Here is a 21,860-nt window from a genome sequence, read left to right as displayed (position 1 = left end):
TATCATCAACATGATCAAGTACAATCAACATTGTCAAGATAATAGGTCAGCCAGTAAAATTTTATTGACATCCTGAATATCTTCACATATATGTTTACCAGAACCAGGTAGGACTATTCCGCAGTGGGCTGGATATGACCAGCCAGACCTGGTTTACTGTTGGACTGAAGAGGGAAATCCCGCTGGATGTTACACTTACAGGCTACATGTAAAGGCTGCTTATGAAATGATGATAGCTTTGGTGTTCACTCAGCCATATAGGCCTACTTGTCCCAGCCTGGGTTGGAGTTGCTACCCCAAAAAACGTGCAGCGGTACAAAAGAAATGCCATAGCATGACCACAGAGAAATTGAGAGTTGAAAATCAATCCCAGGGATGACAACCAGCTGATGACATCTAACTACCAGTGTGATTATATGTTTTGGAGGTGCTTCTGAGTTTAATTGCCTGATGGTCCTGATGAAAATAACAACCTCCCTATTAAGGACACCCTCGGGACTGCGAAGTGCTGTCCTTTATGGAGAGGTGTCCTGATTAGAGAGGTCAAATTGAATGGAAACAACCAATTTGGGACCAAAGCTAGTGTCCTTTTAAATAGAGAGGTGTCCGCAAAGGGAGGTTCCATTGTACATGAAATTGGATCATGTACCAGCTAGAATTACGCAACAGGTCAATACCCACCCCCATGAAGGAGGACCCAAGGTGTATAGGACAAATGTAGGATGCATTCTTTTGCACCAGTAAATCTACAATTCACCATTGCTGTAAATTGACAACAAATCATGATGATCAACTGGGATATCCAGTGATCTTCATCATATCAAAGGGTGAATTCACACCATGATGTAATTGCCCTGGAATGACAATGTTGGTGTACACAGCGCTCAATGAATGTAATATTTGATGTGCTTAATAATAGTGTCAACCATGGGCACCATTATTTTGGTACAACTTGAAAACCTCAAGCATTAGGAACTCCTTCAAAATAAGTGAATGCCCAATTAAAACCTGGGAGGCTGTTCTTTGGAAAACAAAGAACTGACTCCCACCCTTGAAATTGGCACTCAATTTGTTTTGGAGGAGTTCTAATTGCTTAGGACTTTAAGTTCGAGCCAAAATAGTGGTGCTCGTTATCAACCCCTTTAAAATCCCCGACGGATTGATTTCAAACGCCTGGAGAACCTTTTCACACACTCTATAATGATGTGAGAAAAAATCTGTAAAAACTGTAAAAACAGTTTGTCTATCAATTATGTCAGTGGTATTGAAAATCTCCTTCAGGGCTGCTAAGTACATTTAACTCCACAACTCAAGAAAAGCAAAGTAGACTATTTATAAACTACATGTACTTGAATTATGATAAAATCTGGCATTGATCCACGATTTTTAGAAATGGTATACAAATAAACCGTAGAAATATGCAGGTTTTTAGTATACAAACAAGACTGATGAATGATGTACGAGTATGGTTGTTTGCCAAATTACCCGTACAAATCATTGGTCTGAAAGTTGATCATGCCGTGGGCTCGTGCAAGTGTACATTCAAGCTGGAACATATCCTGGACAATGTTTTCACCACCTCGATATTTATAGCATCCAGAAATTTGGGTCGTTCTCAAATTTGAATGAGTTTGCGAGCGCCATTCATCAGAAAATGGAACCAGACTATTGGGTGACTTCAGATGAATAAAGACCAGCAAAGGCTTTGACTTCAGTTTACGGAGAGGAGTAGTGTAAATGCACATTTAGAGAAAAGCATTTGCTAGTCTTTATTCATATCACACAATGTCAGCATGGGACTTGATTTTAGGAATATTAGGTTCCTGATATTGTAATACCTTATCAAGTGACTGTATTGCAGTTCCCAAAATGGGGCAGGGGGAGGCAAATTTTTTTTTGTCCGTGATTTCAAAAAGTGTAATTTTCTTTTGTCATGCTGCACATTGATAAAAAAATCCATCACATCCAATACTATATGTTTTAGTTCACCAATGTTGGACACAAGAATCTGAAGTGAAATGGTCCCATGTCCTGATATCACCTCGAGTTCACCCACGTTGGACAAACAATCTCTAGTGAAATGGTCCCATGTCCTAATATCATCTCGAGTTCACCCATGTAGAAGGAACAATCTCTAGTGAAATGGTCCCATGTCCTAATATCATCTCGAGTTCACCCATGTCGAAGGAACAATCTCTAGTGAAATGGTCCCATTCTGTCCTGATATCACCTCGAGTTCACCCACGTTGGACGAACATTCTGAAGTGAAATGGTCCCATGTCCTGATATCACCTCGAGTTCACCCATGTTGGACAACCAATCTGAAATGAAATGGTCCCATTCTGCCCAAATATCACCTCGAGTTCACCCATCTCTAGTGAAATGGTCCTATATCCTAATATCACCTCGAGTTCACCCATGTCGAAGGAACAATCTCTAGTGAAATGGTCCTATGTCCTAATATCATCTCGAGTTCACCCATGTCGAAGGAACAATCTCTAGTGAAATGGTCCCATGTCCTAATATCATCTCGAGTTCACCCATGTCGAAGGAACAATCTCTAGTGAAATGGTCCCATGTCCTAATATCATCTCGAGTTCACCCATGTCGAAGGAACAATCTCTAGTGAAATGGTCCTATGTCCTAATATCATTTAGAGTTCACCCATGTCGAAGGAACAATCTCTAGTGAAATGGTCCCATGTCCTAATATCATTTAGAGTTCACCGATGTTGGAGAAACTTTCTGAAGTGAAATGGTCCCATTCTGTCCTGATATCACCATGTGACATGCATGTTGGACACAAGAATTTCAAATGAAATGGTCACATTCCCATTCTTGCATGCTTTTCCACTGTGAGAACACCACACGTCTATAACACAGAACATCGAGAATAAAGCTGGACACAAAGACTCCTCTTGCAACAGTAAGAAATAAGAATAACAAATCTTCCCATAAACTCTGTTTATTTCTGGTATATATAATAATATAGAATATGATGTGTACAAATTGAAACACAGGTTATTAACATAGATGCACCTTTAGTCATTTCTTGTGGAGGACCCACATCGATGTCTAATGAAATTGAAAAGCTCGGAATATTCTGTCAACCTGAACTTACAATAAGAATAAACATCTCGCTCAATCAAACAAATATCAAGGATGTCTCAAACTGTCGTTGTCTCTCGATCTGTCATGGGGATGATGCGTTGCTTTGAGAAAGTTACCCACTGTAATGTCCTCAAATGTGTCAAAGCATTACTGTGTCAAAATTACACTGGTAAACCTTTTTTTCATGAATACTAAATGTACTTGTATAGCGTACAGACTATACTAGGGTGCATAACCAAGTGAGCGTTATTATTCTTGAATAAAATAATGTATAGAAAGGACAAAAATAGTAAAACATACAAGGACAAGTCTACACTCCTGAAAATTTGACTGCCATGGACAAACGCAAGTCACCACTGCGTAAGAGTGTAGAGCATCTGTGAACTAAATCGATGTGATGGGCTATAATTCGTTCCACCTTATATCATCAGTGATACACAAGTACGCCCGAAAGTATTGCAACCTGGAAAAAATGTTCAACGTGTTTCATATGCAGTTGCCTGCCTTTAATCACAAAACTTGTCTGTGATTATTTTGCCAAACTACAGGAGCTGTAATGCATGATATACAGACAAGTTTACATTTTGTGGAAGAGCTCGGCCTGCACAGACGAAATCAAAATTCTTGCAACACTTCTCTTGGTTACAGTATTTGGGGACATGACTAATATAAGTGATAGAACATTCTAACACACCTTGATTGCAATGTTGCAAGCATTGATTGATACACAGGGGCCTCAACACCAGCCAACTTGATTTTTCAATCGAGATATATACGGTGCAATCATGGTGCACGTTGATCTCGACCAATCGAAGCCGCAACTGAAGAGACTTTCCAGTATGTTACATGTGGAGAACGTGTTTGATTTTGGGTGTGATCAAAATGACAAAAAAAATCCACCCCAAGCTGAAATTCCACTCCAAACCTTTGGTAAAAGCACCTCATTATTGTTTTTCGCTCCCGCTTTCGATTTTCATATTACAGAGACCAACCAGAGTTGTGTTGATTCCTTTAAGTGAGTTTCGTTTGATCAATATAATGGCCATCACGCGCAATAATGCGTCATCAAGCCTTACGCGAGTTTTGAATGGAAGCCCATTGCGGGCCTTATGTCCATATTTCATCAGGGCGAGTCTGGCTAATTGATCTGCGCCGGACTTATAAACAGGAAATGAGAATGTGCATTTTCACCGCCCGAGAAAATGTAGAAAGTAGGTTTAAGCACTGGTCGTATGAAATCCCCTTTGAAAAGTTCTAATTGATCAAAGTGTTTTGTAAAACTTTTAAACAGCATAATATTGTCTAGCTTTACCAAAGCTTTCATGGTAATCCAACATTGTCAACTGCTGTGATGGATAAAACTATATCGATAAGTTTCCACAAAAAAAGTTTTGATTCTCTTTAAAAATTGTCTCAGCAATTGAACTTGATGCCAAATTACACAAAATATAACATAACTACAAAAATTACAACTGCATCCGAATTTTTGGAAATTGAAAGTCTCGGTCAGCTGAGCAAATTGAATCAATTTCAATAAAGCCAGTCAACTATCCGACAACCTAACCAACTATACAACCCATTCTGTATACCATGAGCTCATTTTCTATTGAACACAAAATTTGTATAAATGAAATATTTTCACTACAAATCAACAACTTTGTTGGCAACCATTTTTGCACCATTGCAGAAGTTTACTTAAATTCTAACCTAAAACTGAACCATTCTCTGACTGTTGCCTCTCATGCATCAATTTTTTCTTATGAGTCTAAAATGTCAATAATATATGAAATAATTCAAACCTGCCACCAAGATAGTATTCACACATACATAACTGCACCATACAAAAAACTTGCATATTTGTTCAATGCGCACCTGCGAGGACTATCATGAGAATACGAGCACCAAAAGACTTGGGTGGGTGTTTACAACTACATTTCTCATGAAATGTGTGAAAAGAAACGCAGATCACAGAAAAGTTAACGCTGTTCTAATATTGTCAAGAGAGATGTAAATACTGCAAAAATACACAACCTAAGAATCGATGTTTTGAAAAGACATACTGAAATTCAGAGGAAATTCGCTGGGCAAAGTGTGAGTCAGGTTGTTCACTTGTAGTAGAAGTGAACAGAAACAGCCTGACATGTTACTGTGATATAAATTGACTTATAGAGTATACATCGGTGTACAAAACATCAAAGTTGAAATTTGAACGTGTATTTTCCATATTTGAAACATATCAAATTCAATTTCAAATTTCAAAATTCGAGGGAATGGAGAATGCCTTTAACCTCTTTATGCAAATAAAGTTCAAGCATTTTTAATGCAAATACTGTGAAATCATAACCTGATAAAAGATTGTGATACAATTACAGCAGGTGAGACGGACTAAGAAACAAAGTTTGTACGATTCTGAAAGAGGACTTGGACCTTCCCTACTACGTCATCAGCCGTGCTGCACCACTCTGTCACTAAAGTAAGCGTTGTTCGTGAGAGATCACAACTGTGATTGCAATAAATGAAACTCTAATCTGGGCATTGTGTCTCAAAATTAACTGCCTATCACTTGCGGTGGGTGGCTATCACATGCGGTGGGTTACATTGCTGAAAGTTGCCGCAACATAGCAGCGAGGTCCAAACGGCGGATCTTAATAATTTCTCCCCACAGATTCTGACTAATATCCTCTGCGTTTTGAAGATGGACGTTCTGAAAAGTGCGACCAACAGGCAGGTACTGTGCATGCAATATGTTGGATTTTTTATCATAGGTTTAGCAGGGAGGCTAGACTCTTTCACCTGTCTCCTCCATTCACTCATTACAGTGACTGGTACTTGGCGGCATTTCACTCGTCATGAACTAGATTTGGGGCGTCGGCTTCCGGTGTCCGGTCACGTGTTTTTCACAAAGATGGGTAACCTCGTGCCAAGTGAATAATCAGGAATACCGGACCGTTGGGTATTATGGCAGTGCATCCACTCTATGCACTGAAAATGTATGGCTTGCCTCGGGTAAATCAACGAGGCCTCCTGGACCCTCAGCTGCTCGGCGGATAGGGACCCTCAGCAGCGTGGCGGATAGGGTCGAGGTTACCTGGACTACAGGGAAGTCTGATCTATTCTTCCTGCATATTGGCACCACAAGCAACAAGACCCTAGCATTGAGCTTGAGCTTCAACCGGGGATATCACACTTATTTTGAGCTTTGCCAGAACTACACTACTCACTACTCTCATCTAATGCCTTGTAGCAACTACTATATATCAACCTAGTTCCATCACTGTCTTAATTCAGGCACATATCAATGTCACTCTCGTACACCCCCTCCTCAAGGATTCAACACACGATAACCTCTAAATATGATAAAGCGACGACATTCGATCAGGACTATCCTGCCATAAGACATGTCACGGCGAACAAGCCTATTTCAGCTGTGTTCATTCAATGGCTGACAAATTAACCCTATACTTAAAGGGGTACGCAGTTCATAAAAAAATTTGAATTTGTAATTGAATTTTGAAAATGTCCAATTGCGAAAATACATGCTGAATATAAATTTCAACATTGCCGTTGTGTATAGACTGATATACAAATACTATGAATACCAAGTTTAAACAAATTTGTATTCACAATAACTGCACTACGGCATTGTATATCAGTGGATTCCTATTTAACTGGACCACAAGTAATTACGAGCGGCGTTCCCCTTTAAACATTTTTTGGCATGACTGTGTCGTTAGCTAATTGAAGAGGGGAGTAAAAGATGTCCATTGATATATTCTTGCATTAATTCAATGTAACCACTGTCCCTTTCATAATGAGGTGGCAGCTTGTAAACAATATCACATACATGATTAATAACATCAATTATATCAACAATTAACACTTAGAAGTAACAGGACACAGCAAACATTTAAAAAAATATACAGGGTGTTTCAAAAAAAGTGCTATTCTGTGCCAGCTGTGTATAGATTTCAATGTACATGTATTGTTACAGACAATACATATAACTTTTAACAAAGTGTTCATAGCTGATTGTGAAGGCACAAAGTAAATCACACTGCTGCAAAATAATCATATTGGAAAAACAATGTTTTTCTCAGTGACCACTAGGCCTATTGCATACTCTAAATTGACATAGTCCCATGGTGCAAATGGCGATATCATGTGGCTTACAGCATCCATAACTTCTGTAGCATCCTCCCGAGAACAAAATTTATTGCCAAGAATGTGGCATGCAATAATTATAGACCCTGATTATAAAACATTCATATATTTACACTCTAAAAAATCCTTAACAGTTGATATCAATCAAGAGCTTCAATCTGTTCTGCTAACCACATTCTATTCCTGGATAAGATTTACTGGTACAGTGATTGCGCAACATTCTCACTCCCATCCGAGGTGAATTCCCTTTCTGTGTATTACATCATCAGTTGTCGTTGTTTATTCCTGTCCTACTCAAAGGACCTCGAAGGAGAGACAGGACGTAATGCAATCTCTCTACTTTTCTTTTAAAGATACATCATAAATTTCTGCATATAGATCAACCCTCAATTACAGAACATATCGTAATGCTCTTTGTTATCATTTTTTGTACAACAACCTCATTTTAAAATGTTATATAGGCTATAGACTTAAAGCAATTCCTCCTTTTAATCACCAAATGCTGAGCTATGGGAATCAATCCAGAAGCCACTTATCTTCAAAAAGAACTGATTCTGTCTTTTTCAATGAAGCAGTACCTGAGGGGTGATATTTCTTCATCGAAAATAACATCTGCCCATGATCGGCAACCCTAGAATGACGCTGGATTGAATCTTAGTCTGTCACATACAGGTATCGATCAATTGAATAGTGCAGCCTTTTCTTTGAAAGCTTGTTTCCGTATTTTTGCCTCCTCCGCTTCCTGCTTCCTTTCCTCCTGCTCCTGTTTTATTTCCTCCTCAAATTTATTTCCTATTGTTTGTTGTTTAATCTGAAAAATATTATCGGAAGATTGAATGCCAGTTGAAAAGGATGAATTCTCAACCAATAACAAAAGGCTGCTTTCTATAACCAAGCAGGCACCTGTGATTGACACTCTCGCTTAAGGACAGTACTTGCCTCTTACAATCATTGCTCCTTAAACAAGGAAACCAAATAATGAACATGGAGCTAATCAGGAACTATAACCAGTGCTGCCAAAGAGAGCCTTCCAGATGCCTGGTTTTCCACAAGGAAAAATCAAAGCTGTTACATTCAGTTTATAATCAGAGTGTGATTTCCTTACAGAAAAGTAGGTGCATGGGAGGAATAAATATAAAAACTTGGCAAGAAGACACCTTTGACAATAAAAGTACTCTGTCATCAGAATGAACTGTAGGGCGAAGAATAAAAATAAAATTTGAGAAAAAAGTCATGTTTTCCTTTTAGAAATCTCATTCATACTGCCCGATTTTAATGTTTTTTAAAAAGTGGTCAATGTTTAAAAGTGTCAATATTATTCTTTTCTGGTTGCTATTTGTCCTGTGGCATTAAGGCACGTAGTCTGAAAATAAAAATATCTGAAAACTCAATTTTATTTTTATTCCAAAAAATGGCAAAATCAATGTAGGAGGGGCCGCTATACAAATAAAATAATTGGTATAGCCTTACCTTAGCCTCAAAGAAATCCTTGGCTCCACCGACGCCAACCTCGTCCACGTCAACCTCTGTTTTGGCACACAACTCTTTTAACCCTTCGCATTCTAATTCACCATCTTGAGCTTTTTTATAAACTAAACAAAACTGAAAAGAGAAATTGACAACTTAGTAAAGCCCTCTCTTATCATCTTATAACAAGCTAATCTAATCCATATGATATGCATATTCCAAACAGCCTCCTCCCTCATTTCAAATTTCATTGAGAGAAAAATTCCCTTTTTTCGATTTTAAAAATTCACCAAAGCCCCTTGTTGCGCTACTCACCTCTCTAAAACTGATCATGCCATCCTCATCCTCATCGACCTCCTTTATCATCGCCTTGAGACCGAGATGCGTCTGTGGCGAGCCCAGCTTCTCCATTAACCGTTTCAACTCGAGCATGTCGAGGAAATTATTTCTATCATCATCAAACCTTGAAAAGAAGCAAAACATAGAAATTGAAATCTTTTGTAATTCTAAAGTCAACGCTGCATCATGTACTCTCCACGACTAAAACGTCTTGCGGTATGAAGTATGCGCTCACCACTTAGCACTTGGAAATTTGTTCCCTGACATTACATCCAAGTAAGAACCAGCTCCTGGGGTTGCTCCCGATGACAGGTGTAGAGCACCCTTGTGAAAAATGAAATGGCCAGGGCCATTGTGCTCACCTCATGTGGAGGAAAGATGGATAAAGAGCATGGTATTGTGTCATGTAGTGTTAGGTTTGATGTAGGTCCAAGCAATTACAATTTCCCCAAAATGGCCAATTTACAGTACATTCGACCTCTGTGACCTTGAAAAGTAGGTCAAATCAAAGAAGACCCGGGTGACACATTGAATGGTTGTTAGAATTAGATGTACCTATGATATAAAATTGGTGCCAATCGGGCAAGTCATTACTAGGAATAATGGCATTTTGAAGAATTTAGGATTTGGCCCCCTCCCTAGAGGCCAAACGGCAAATCAGATCGCACCAAACTTCGGTACCTAAGATCACCTGACCAAGGGGTACATGTGTACTTAATTTGTGATCAATAGTCATTGCAGTTAAGAAACGTGCCATAGTTACGGCCTGACGGCGAATTTACGCCATTTGACCTCTGTGACCTTGACAAGAAGGTCAAATTAAAAACCTGTGTGACATATACTGTATGGTGGTAAGATGTACCCATGATATCAAATTGGTGGCAATCGGGCAAGAAGTTAAGGAATAATCACATTTTTAAGGTTTTTGGATTTTGCCCCCTGGTGGTCAAGTGGTGAATCATATTGGACCAAACTTCGGTCCCTGAGATCACCTGACTAAGGGGTAAATGTGTACCAAATTTGGTATCAATAGTCATTGCAATTTAGAAACGTGCCATCGTTACATCCTAACGGCCAATTTACACCATTTGACCTCTGTGACCTTGAAAAGGAGGTCAAATCAAAAACCCGGAGGATATATGATGCACCTTTGCTAGAAGTACCTACCATATTTTTTTCAAAATTTCCCGACTACTATTAAGGGAGATATTGCATATTTTCACTTTTAACGTTTGGCCCCCTGGTGGCCAAACCATGAAACGAATCGGACCGAAACTTGGTCTCCAAGGTGTCATTACATAAGGGTACATGTGTACCAAGTTTCAACTCAATAGCTCTAACAGTTACGAAACGTGCCCTGCTAACGGACGACGGACGACGACGACGACGACGACGACGACGACGACGACGGACGACGGACGCCACGGTATGGGATAAGCTCACCTCTGCTAAGAGGTGAGCTAAAAAGCATGACAGGACAGGAGGTGTTTTTTCAGTTGGGGAAACAGGCATTGCACAGGGCTGATAGGCCGCAACTTTTCAGTCCTTTCACCTGCCACAGGCCCATTATTGCATATTGTCAACAACCAAGCACTCAGATACCAAACTCCAGTCATATCTTAGGACAGCTTGTCTGTCTGTCTGCTTTGTTTGTCTGTTCCACCACCCCTCCTGGTCCTCAGCCCGTTTGCCACGGAACTTATGTACCTGTAGTTTGACTCGCACATTGCCCTCAACGGGTTGAAAAGGTCAAAGGTCTACGTAATAAGGTCAAAGGTCAAGGTCGTATGGCTCAAATTATGCAAATTGCCACCAAACTATTGAAGTGTCTTCCACCAAACTTGCTACATTCACCCAGGTTGATGCCAGTTTGCCACTGGATGGTCAAAGGTCAAGGTCATAAGGTAAAAAATCGTAGTCATGTGGTCAAAACACGGCCATTACACGAAAAATTGGTAGGTTCGCTAGGTCGACACCGGTGAGTCAAAGTTCAAGGTCATAAGTAAAAGGTCAAAGGTGGAAAAGTCAAAATTACTTAAACGGGTCAATTGCCACAAAAATAACGAACCGATCTCCACTAAACCTGGTCTTGGCCCACTGCAAAAATATATAAGTATGCAAGCTCGTTTTATATATGTTTTCCCATGGGTATGAGTGCCTTATTTCCCTCGAACTCAAGTTGCGGGAGGCACATAGACACCAGAATGGGGTTGTGTATGCATGCATACCAACAATAGGGATGGGGATAAAAAGTTTGCCAGCAAAAGGGGTTGGGGTGGGTGACTGCTGTTTCTGCTGGAGGTGGCCTATCAAACACTTAATGGAGTACAAGGATGCTCTATACATGTAGAGCAGGCCCCACTGGGAGGACCGGTTGGCGAGGAAAACCTGGAAAATTGGATTCATTCCTTGATCATCTTTAATAATAACAGATATCCAGTGAAATTACTTTTTGCTAAAAGATTTTAAATTCAACCTTTGGATGATATTTTGTAACAAATATGATAAAAGCAACGCAGAGTTATTGAAACGATGGTGAAAAAATGCACAAGACAATATAAAGTACAACAAAGGTGAAAGATAATGATAACCTTAGAAGAAGAACTGGTGAAGTGTCTTCTGTGGATGGCCATTGCTATAATAGGAGGTGCACATGGTGTTGATTTCAGTGAGAATCTTACAGTAATGAAAGTGTGTGTCACACTATAAAAAGAATTTGGCTGCACTCTTGAAAATGAGGTATCGTTTCTGCCATGATGCTTTTGAGAGTATGTAATTCGGGAGGCAGAAAAATTTCAGCTCCATTTTTTAGGGTACTGGAGGTATTAAGTCATACCATCAACTTTAAAACAAGAGTTTGGTTTATTTATACTTGATCCCCCCAGCCCTAATCTACCGCCTGGCTCCTCCCGACTCCATTCACTGTCTGTCACTTGCATCAGCTCAAATCGCAGTCAGCGTGAATTTTTTAAATTTCCGACATAACAATTTGATGCAGAGAGATTGTGTCTTTGTCAATTTCTTTGTCTGGATGATTGCCTGATATGAGTTCATTCATAACATGATCACGTGAATTTGTTCTGGCAGACGAAGTTTGTCCACGTTTAATCCGACATGGGCCTACTGACCCAGCGTGCCTGGACATTGATTTTCATGGGGCTGACACAAGGCCAAGGTCATGACATCAACAGTGACATACATTTTTTCAAGTACAGTGGTACCTCCATTAGCGGAAACCTCTCTATTGAGGTCATCCCCTCTATTAAGGACACTTGTTCTGGTCCCAAATTGGTTGTAACAAAATTTACCCTTGGCTAGGGTACTGTAAGGTATCTGTAGGGTATTCTAGGGTAAACGTGGGAGTAATTTAATTTGGCCTGGTTTTCATTCAATTTGACCTCTTTAATCAGGACACCTCTCTATTAAGGACAGCATTTGTCAGTGCCGAGGGTGTCTTTAATAGAGAGGTTCTACTGTACTAAAAACTTCCCACCTACCACCAATACTCTCAGGTTCAGAAAAAGGTCTAATCATTCCCAATCCTCATAGTATTACAACAGAGAGAGTGAAATGCCTTGATGGGAAAAGCAGCGATTTTGGCATGATTGAATTTGGTGTGAAGGGAGGAATTTTATACCTGCCACAGTTGATCACAAACAGAGACTGGAGAAAATACAAGCATTCCAATCAAGACGTAACTGGATCAAAAGAGCACATGGTGGGACAGTTAAAATGTATCTGGCTACCAGAAAGGCCTATTAAAACTGGTAAAATCTAGCCAATACCATATGATACCAGACAATCGGGAGTAGGCCAAACTCTCACAAAATAATAGGTCAACCTGAATCCAGTAAATTAGTAGTCTCAAAGAATGATATGACACAGTGAGGTCAACACTGTTTGATGATGAAATATAAACCTGGAATTGAATTTCTGTTAAAGTACAATGGAATAAAAATTCTTATATTTACAATTATAATAACGACATGTTTCAGAGTTCATTGCCTCTTTTTCAAATAGAGTGGAACCTCTCTTAGCAGACACCTCTCTTTTAAGGACAACCTCTCCATTAAGGACACTAGTTTTAGTCCCAAATTGGTTGTTTTTGTATTCAATTTGACCTATCTAATCAGGACACCTCTCTACTAAGGACAGCACTTGTCAGTCCCGAGGGTGTCCTTAATAGAGATGTTCTACTGTATATGCGACTGCTTATTTTAGGCAGTTGAATGCAGAACTGGAGACCAGACTCCAGCTCATGTGCTTCAGACCTGCTCCCTCATGAAGAATAGAGAGGAATACTGGCCAAAGGACACCACCCTGACCACAAAGCTATGGGGCTCCGTGGCTTCAGACCTGCTCCCTAATGAAGAATATAGAGGAATAATGGCCAAAGGACACCACCCTGACCACACAGCCCTGGGGCTCTGTGGCTTCAGGCCTGCTCCCTCATGAAGAATAGAGAGGAATACTGTCCAAAGGACACCACCCTGACTTCAAAGCTCTGGGGCTCTGTGGCTTCAGACCTGCTCCCTAATGAAGAATAGAGAGAAATACTGGCCAAAGGACACTACCCTGACCACACAGCCCTGGGCTCTGTGGCTTCAGGCCTGCTCCCTCATGAAGAATAGAAAGGAATACTGTCCAAAGGACACCACCCTGACTACAAAGCTCTGGGGCTCTGTGGCTTCAGACCTGCTCCCTAATGAAGAATAGAGAGAAATACTGGCCAAAGGACACCACCCCGACCACACAGCCCTGGGGCTCTGTGGCTTCAGACCAGCTCACTGATGAAGAATAGAGAGGAATACTGGCCAAAGGACACCACCCTGACCACAAAGCTCTGGGGCTCTGTGGTGGAATGCTCTAGGACAGATGAGTTCGTTAATGATAATGGACTGACTGTCTAGCGTGCATCTCAAAAATTCTGAACGCAGAAGAAGAAGAAGAGAAGAATTCCAGGCAGTTCAATCAAATGTCAAAAATAAAGACATTTAAAAACCGAGTTCTGATACCAGGTCAATCATAACCTCGCCAGACATCAAACACATTAGCCGATAAATATCGTGTTAGACCTTGATCTTATTTGGGTCAATGTCCGGCCCAATATCCTGTTCAGCATTTCCACTTCATTTGTCCCAAATAAACATCCTATAATATTCCTAGTTCACTGACCTCAAGGATCATAAGTCTATATACTGGCCTAAATCTCTTAATCCATACGGTCAAAGTCGAAATTGCTTGACTTACATATTCATAAGAGGAGCTGGAGCTCCACCTATGGACGTCACTGCCAGTTAATGTGGCCTCTTTAATCCCAAGACCTCAACGTGGCCTGTTACAACAGAACCTTCATTAAACAACTGGCCAGTAAAACAGTTTCACACAACCTCTATCAAACATTGTCAAAAGTGACTTGCCAAAGACACCCTTAGGGACAAAATAGGGACACTCTCTAAACTACCCCTAACACAAGTCAAACCGCACTCCGACTGCTGCTAAGTGTTAACCATAAATTATGAATTGATCTACAATGTACTTCCAATCCGGATCTCCCAAGTGACAGTATTTGTTGATCAATAAATATATCTATCCCAAGGCTACGACAATAAATATACATGCAAACAGCATCTTTGGCAACCTAGCCTTTTTGCAAGGGACAACAATAACTCGGTGCTTTGAAGTACAGTTGAACCTCCCTTAGCGGACACCTCTCTATTAAGAACAACATCTCTATTAAGGACACTAGGTTTGGTCCAAAATTGGTTGTTTCAATTCATTTTGACCTCTCTAATCAGGACACCTCTCCATAAAGGACAGCACTTCTCAGTCCCGAGGTTGTTCTTAATAAAGGGGTTCTACTGTATTTTGAAAATTAAGAGACTGCATAGAAGTAAGTCACCAGGCAATTTAAACCCTCTGCTAAATGGTATTGGTACCACTGTTAGTCTGATTCACGAGATGAAACCACAAGAGTGAAATAATGTGCGCCAAATAAAAACGGATCAATAAATCGATCAATCGATCTTTGATTCTGATCAATGATATCGGCAAATGTGATTAAGTGCTGCCATCTTGCTTTTTCTTCACAAACTACAAGATGTATACTATTTTACTAACAAGGTTAACAAAAATGCCCAAGATGGCATTACTATCTGCTCCTGTAAGATTCAAAAGTCAATTTCATGCGCTCAGCAATGCTTGACACTGGTTGGTGGGAGATATACATGTATGTTATTCCTTTCCTTGGCATATACAGTAGAACCTCTCTATTAAGGACACCCCCGGGACTGACAAGTGCTGTCCTTAATAAAGAGGTGTCCTGATTACAGAGGTCAATTTGAATGGAAACAACCACTCAGGGACCAAAACTAGCGTCCTTAATAGAGAGGTTTTCCTTAATAGAGAGGTGTCCGCAAAGGGAGGTTCCACTGTATTATGGAGATAAGATCGATCTGCCCTGACTCAGAGAATGAGACAATTCCTTTATTTGTGCATGACACCATCAGGTTTTTCTTTGGTATGTTTCCCTGTTTCATGTTGTCAAGACATATGACTTGATGTCAAGACATGACTTGAGGCGGGACAACGACTTTATGTCCTTTATCAAAAGTCGTAGGAGTCTTCAGTCTTCTGATTCACCGGTTTCTTGAGACTTAATTGTTCAGTCTTGTAAATTTCGTATATGCGTGTCATGACGAAATGCAAGCCCGACTTCGTGGTCACTCACCGATTCTTGGGAGTCAGGGTCGATCTCAACCGTTGTAATATTCTGGGTATCAGTCTCAACTGATAATACCTGCTAGCAAATAACACCTCTTTATCACCATACGAAATACAAGGTTTATAATTGAGAGCTGAGTACCAGTGAACTAGGACAAGTCTAGCTCTAACAATAATAATAATAATAATACGATACGACAATACTGGGCGATTGTAATGTAACTTGTATAGGAGGAAACCGGAGACACCGGAGGAAACCAAGGCTGTCAAAGAGAATCGCCCTATCACATGAGTGTACCAGGACCAACTGGAATCACAGCGCCACTATTACCGTATTGACTGGCATAATAAGACCGTATGCGAAAATGAATTTCGGCCATCTTTTCACAGGCAGCCTAAGTTAACCATGACATCGAAGTCATGTTTCACAATCAAATCATCACCAAAAGCATTCAAAATATCATGAGCATGGACAACTTCAAGTAAATTGCTTGAACAAGCTTGTATATTTTTACTTTTATGTCATCTTTTCACAGGCAGCCTAAGTAAACCATGACATCGAAGTCATGTTTCACAATCAAATCATCACCAAAAGCATTCAAAATATCATGAACATGGACAACTTCAAGTAAATTGCTTGAATAAGCTTGTATATTTTTACTTTTATGTCATGGTAAACATACGTTGCCGGTGAAAAGGGTCGTTTCAAAATGGCCAAAGTTTATTTTCGCAGGGGGTCTATCCCATAGCATCATTGTGATGTAGGCTACATTCAGAGCCAGAGATCTCGTACTACAGCCAACATTGACAGTGACCTCAAAGGTAGACATCTTTCATGTCAATTGTGAAAGAACCTCCATTAGGTAATGAATGACTTCGGACTCTTTCATCGTGAACAGAAAAGAAATGATAGTAACATTGCCTCTTTCATCTAGATGTGCCTCAAGGCCATGTAATCATAGTGGAGGCAGTTCCATTATTTCCATTGTGATTATGCTCATGTCATACATACAGAACAATGTATGTGGGGTGTTTGAAGATCAGTGGCGCTTTGTGTCAACCAGGGAGTCAACAATTTTACCCTCCCAATTATGAGTAATTCCATTCTGAATCAAATTGTACACATCATAGGAAAAAGGAACTGAAGACGGAATTTGAATAGTATTTTCTATTGACAATTTATATCAGTTTGAAGTCTATGGTTTCTTCAAGGTTATGTACGGGACAGTGAACCAATGACAGCATATGAAATGATATAAAATAACTCAGATTTGCCTAAAACTTTGTTGCTGAGGACCTCTTGGTTTACATTATAAAATAAAATGGCAAGTTTTTTGTTTCAACTGTTGTTTTTTTTTTGAAAAAGCCACTGATATTGAAACACCCCATGCAGGATGTAGTGCAATCATCAGCGCAAAGCCTAAAGGGACATGCTGTTTGTTATTACTGGTGGTGCAAGAAAATAGAAATGCAGTTATACACAATTTCGTAGAGCAGTTATTATCCATACAAATTTGCTGAAACTTCATATTCATAGTATTTGTTTATCTCTCTAAACAATGGCAGTGTTGATATTTATATTCAGTATGTACATGTAGAGAAGAACCTCTCTTAGCGGACACCTCTATATTAAGGACACCCTCTTTATTAAGGACACTAGTTTTGGTCCCAAATTGGGTGTTTCCATTCAAGTCAACCTCTGTAATCAGGACACCTCTCTATCAGGGACAGCATTTGTCAGTCCCGAGGGTGTCTTTAATAGAGAAGTGCTGCTGTACCTACTTATTACCACTGGAAATTTTCGAATTCCATTACAAATATCAATTACAAATTTCAATTTTTTAACAAATACATGTAGCACATAGGCCTTTTAAAGCAGGCCTCAGTGGCGATTAGCAGTGTGGTCATGGCACACTTGGTAGCGGTGAGGGGTGATCATTGCATGCATGCTGCTGGGCGAGGAAGGGGAGTAGGGCTGGATGATCTCAGGGGTGGGAACAAGAGCATAATTTTGTCAGTGACCTGTATTGAGAGAGGTTGAGCTGCCATTTTGCTCCCTGCCATGGTCTCAATGATGATGACCGAATAAGGTTGACAGCGGAATGTGAGTTACTGCCACGATCCACCTCGCTACCTCCCTCCCACAGCTGTGCCCATATTTTCCCTTTAACAGCACATATCATTTGAAGCATCTTGTTGAGTAGGTTAGAGCTATATCAGCTCATCATCCATTCATACTGGCAGGTGTATTTAACTAATATGATATCTACCAAACAACTAACAACACAAACAGAAACTGCCCTTGAGCCAATAATACCAATGCCAAGATTTGTATTGCAGCTGTAGGTCTATACCTTTGATTACCATGCATAACTGATATTGTTATAGCCCTTTCCAAAAGTCTGAAGCTCTCTAACTTTCCAATCAGAAACTCATGTAATAGTAGATTCCACTAGACAGGGAAATTGAACTTTTTTTATGCAAATGTAACAAAATCATGCTAACTGCTCTCGTGAAAGTCCTTAAAGGATGAGATTTTGATCTGCTCTCGTGAAAGTCCTTATAGGATGAGATTTTGATATCGATCATTGAAAGTTGTTGGTTCTAAAAGATGATTTCAACTATGTCAAGGTGCAGAGAATAGTCATGATGTGCACATTCAGCGTGGTCATCCTTTAAACCCCAGAAAAAGACATCTAACCAAAGATAGGCCTAATGCTTTGAGATCAATGCACAATTTTAGTCATGGTACTCTGGATAATTCCAAGTCACACCAAGAGCCAATTCACTCTGATTTTGCATAAAATCGTAAAAAAATGTATCAATGAATAGGCTACGACTATCAGGCTAAGCACTTCACCTGAGCTCTGAGTCATCAAAGGTCAGGATGGTATCAACATTTGATCTGATTCTGAATTGATACATTGTCAGTATAATGACACACAGGTACGGGAAGAGCTGCAGCGCATCTGGGGGACAACTTACATTAACCCTCCACCATGTCCACCATCTAGTGTTCACTTCAAACTGTATGTGACATCAAGTCATGTCCGAGGTTTCTTTGTCATAATAAAGCTTTTACTTTGGCAATGATGCAAGAGTCATACTTAACTCTTTGAAGCCGCAGACCGAGTGTACTCGGTTATCAATTCTGTCCCCTGTGATGCAGACCGAGTTTCCTCGGTGGAACCATTCCCTTACAATTCCAGCGATCTCTGGCCGAAGAACTTTTTGAAATCGATCGAGACGCCATCTGATATCATCTGAGAACACTAGTCATTCATTTTGCGTACGAAAGTTGGCAAAGTGGGAGTGTTCAGTGGAAGATAGGCCAAAAAGGTGGGAGAATTCAGCAACCGATTTTCAGTGGCTGAAGTGCTAATGATTGTACACTGACTAAAACAATCATACTCATAGACAAAAAACAAAGCCATAAATGAATTCGAATCATTTCTCAGGCTTTGTCTTATGATTGCTCACCCCCAAAATGAGATAAATTTCTGAATTTCAATTAATTCATTGTACACATACACAGTTCATGCCTGTTCAGAAGTATTCATTGAACTTCTAGGTCACCCAGTGGTCATAAAAAAAACACCATCGCCATGGTTATCAATAAATCAAGATACTACTATACGATTTGTGCAATACATTCATCAGTCAGTGTGAGCCAGTCATCAGATACATAGCACTAACGTTATGCACATGACTTCTACACGCTAATGATATATCATAGCCACGAGAAACAGAACTCCACCCAGTAATTCATCAAGAACTTTTGCGTATCTACTATGTAGTGAATTGCAATATTGCTATTTTGGTATTACCTAAACATTTTAAAGGGCATTTCGCATGACCAGCACTTTAGCCTACTGTTTACATTTTCACGGGCAGTGAAAATGTGCCTTCTCATTTCCTGGGTAGATTATAAAGTCTGGCCCAGATCAGTTAGCCAGATCCGCCCTCAGCTGATAGACATATAAACTACGGGCCTGCAGTAGGGTTCTATTCAGAAACTCGCGTATCACTTGGTGATGCATCAATTGCTATGGTACCGTCCAAGGCCATTTCGATGTTTTACTCATTTGAAATTCACTTTGGGTCTCACATTTTAAAACTGAAATGAGGATGGCCTCACCAAGGTTGTCAAACTCAAAATCAAAACACTGTTGATTCGATACTTTAAATTGACACCGACACTGTAAGTGATTGCTTGGCCAAGCCATTTTCGAATGTAACTGTAAGTTACAAATATCCCCTACTAGGCATAGCACTTGACTTCCCCATGATGGAGATCTGGATGGGAGGCAGCAAGAAGGGGCAGGAATGTGGGGGTAGTGGGAGTGCATGGATTAAGCTCATCCCATGTTGTCATTTTGTAATAATTTAATTTTCTGGTTCTTGGGGGCAGTCCCAACAGGGCCAAAATCAGCATGGCGATGCCTGGTCAACATAACACCAACCATCGCACAGCACCTCCCATTGTGGTCAGATGAAGCAGTAGGAGATGAGATGTGTGAATTACCAAGTGAGGCGGAAATTAGGAGTCAATATATTTCCAAGCTTGCCACAACATGACACACCCCAGAGACGGACCAACAGTCACCAAATATCCCAAAGTGTTTCTTATGACTTACAATTTCATTTTTAAAGCTAATTGCATTTATGACTATAGCATCAATCTATATTATGTCTGAGTAATGTAATTATTGACCACTCTACTGATCAATATATCGATTCTTGTGATACATTCATGTTGAAGCCAGTACGACACCACGATATGATATCTTTCATGTATGCACTTCAGGGAATCAATCGGTAGGCTGGTAGGCCCGTACATCATAACTGTTACCATCTATTAATACAGTCATGACGGTCAGAGTAAGGCTGACTGTTACCCCTGAGCGAAACAAATACAAATTGGTATTTTATCTGAAATAGTCCCGAGGTATGGGGAGATGAGGAGAAGTTTATCATAAAACTTGGCCAGAAACCCCATCTCGTTTGTGATCATATCTTGAAAATGGACCCAGGGTTTCAGTGGAAGAGGTTCGCACTCCTCATGACGGTGACCAATGACTTTTGGCCTGAAATAGCATATCAGAGGATCAAGATTCATTTTTTTCTCTGTGGGAATCATTGATCCCTCCAAAATTTGGGTGGTGTGCTTCAGTCAACACATTATCAGTGAAACGTCCCTGACCAAATTCCTGCGACGTATCACACCAAACCACTTTAAGATTATGACATAACAAGGCTCAAATACACAACATCTCAACCTTCTGCCAGTCAATTTGGCAGAAATATCAATCAAATTTCACTTTAAAAGCATCTTTAGTGAAGTCCCCCAAAAGAAAATTGCTTATATACTGTCATGAAATCTTGATTTTCACCAAACAATGTTGGTAAAAGCATATCGTTTTTTTCCGAACATGAATATCTTTGGCTCCACAAAAGATACAAAGATGGGAGTGGAATATCAAATGTAAGCAATACGAACATGCAGATAACTCCAGCCATATGCCCCAAATGCAACTGATTTTGGTGTGATGGACAGTGTTTAAAACTGAACAAGTCCAACATCAGTGGCATTATGTAACTGCCTTTGGAATGACATTCCCCACTTGATACTATGGATACACTCTTCAAATTACAAGAGGCCACTCGAAAAAGGCGGCTAGTAACCCATTAAAATATCAATATAAGGAGACTCTCGTTCTTTGTGAGATCAATACAAGATTGGAATAGTTCGCCGAATAATCTAGTGGTGTTGGAATCGGTTGATGCATTCAAACGAGGACTAGACAAGTTTTCGGCCCGTGATGATTCAAGATTGGAGTGACTGTTAGGATTGTATCGTAAAAAGCAAGAATTACATGGTCATTGCATCGTATTGATGAGAGACTTTTGTACTTACTACAAGCACGTTTTTCAAAGGATTATAGTTCATTCTTCACTACGCACAGTACAGGAGGACTTTATTGAAAACTAAACATCACCTGCTCAGCACCCATGTGCATTTTTTTATGTATCAATTATGAACAATTATGCGGATGAAAC

At 40.0% G+C, this 21,860-nt stretch overlaps 2 protein-coding genes across 3 annotated transcripts in view; both read right to left on the bottom strand.

The window, feature by feature from the left end:
- LOC135496730 (11-beta-hydroxysteroid dehydrogenase 1-like) overlaps positions 1-21,860 on the bottom strand; it is a 206,655-nt gene that overhangs the window by 22,600 nt on the left and 162,195 nt on the right. The window lies entirely within an intron of this gene.
- LOC135496732 (EF-hand domain-containing protein D2-like) overlaps positions 2,949-21,860 on the bottom strand; it is a 34,091-nt gene continuing 15,179 nt past the window's right edge. For both annotated transcript variants that reach the window (XM_064786207.1, XM_064786208.1), the window contains 3 exons: positions 9,054-9,201; positions 8,742-8,873; positions 2,949-8,082 (listed from right to left, as the gene is read on the bottom strand). In XM_064786207.1, coding sequence (XP_064642277.1) covers positions 7,951-8,082; positions 8,742-8,873; positions 9,054-9,201 — 412 coding nt within the window. In that variant the 3' untranslated portion in view covers positions 2,949-7,950. The remainder of the gene's footprint in view (positions 8,083-8,741; positions 8,874-9,053; positions 9,202-21,860) is intronic.

The sequence above is a fragment of the Lineus longissimus genome, chromosome 12, assembly GCF_910592395.1.
Source record: "Lineus longissimus chromosome 12, tnLinLong1.2, whole genome shotgun sequence".
In the NCBI taxonomy this organism is placed as follows: domain Eukaryota; kingdom Metazoa; phylum Nemertea; class Pilidiophora; order Heteronemertea; family Lineidae; genus Lineus; species Lineus longissimus.
The sequence above is the reverse complement of the archived record's forward strand: the minus strand, read 5'-3'. Positions and strand labels throughout refer to the sequence as shown.